The sequence below is a fragment of the Cyphomyrmex costatus genome, unplaced genomic scaffold (genome assembly GCF_001594065.2).
Source record: "Cyphomyrmex costatus isolate MS0001 unplaced genomic scaffold, Ccosl1.0 C2220364, whole genome shotgun sequence".
In the NCBI taxonomy this organism is placed as follows: Eukaryota; Metazoa; Arthropoda; class Insecta; order Hymenoptera; family Formicidae; genus Cyphomyrmex; species Cyphomyrmex costatus.
The window spans coordinates 1-591 of record NW_017273524.1 but is presented as its reverse complement, the minus strand read 5'-3'; the positions used below and the strand labels follow the sequence as shown (position 1 = coordinate 591).

The following is a 591-nucleotide window of genomic DNA, read 5'->3' as shown; positions in this document are numbered from 1 at the left end:
TTCATAGAGGTCAGGGAATGGATATTTTTTGGAGAGATAATTTCATCTGTCCAACTGAGGAAGATTACAAAACTATGACAATAAGAAGTAACTACTAATATTTACAATCTCTAATTTATGTACATATAGAAAAAAGTTATTTATGTTAAAAAAAGATTTAAACATTATTTAATTTTGCAGAAACTGGTGGGCTTTTCAATTTAGCGGTAAGACTAATGAAACTATTTTCAACTTATGAAGAAGATTTTTCGTCACTAATAGCTACTTTGGGATTATATATTCAAATACGTGATGATTATTGCAACTTATGCCTCAGTGAGGTAAGCGATAATATATTAGATTTAATGAAATAAATTTATATTATCTACGTTAATTCTTGTTACAGTACACTGAGAATAAAAGTTATTGTGAAGATTTAACCGAAGGAAAATTCAGTTTTCCGATTATTCATGCGCTTAGAAGCAATCCCGACGATAGGCAAATAATAAGTATCCTTTATAAAAAATGTTAATTTAATTTAGTAAAAAGTATATTTATTATACAAATTAACAAAATTTTTTACTAATTGTTCCACATGCTTTAGGTTTGAAA

At 26.6% G+C, this 591-nt stretch overlaps 1 protein-coding gene across 1 annotated transcript; it reads left to right on the top strand.

The window, feature by feature from the left end:
• Positions 1 to 5: 5 nt before the first annotated feature.
• LOC108771200 (geranylgeranyl pyrophosphate synthase) lies at positions 6 to 506 on the top strand (the record flags this gene model as incomplete). Its single annotated transcript, XM_018550680.1, has 3 exons — positions 6 to 87; positions 181 to 320; positions 386 to 506. Coding segments are annotated over 3 exons (343 nt in total), but the record flags the coding sequence as incomplete, so codon positions are not given.
• Between the last annotated feature and the right edge of the window lie 85 nt (positions 507 to 591).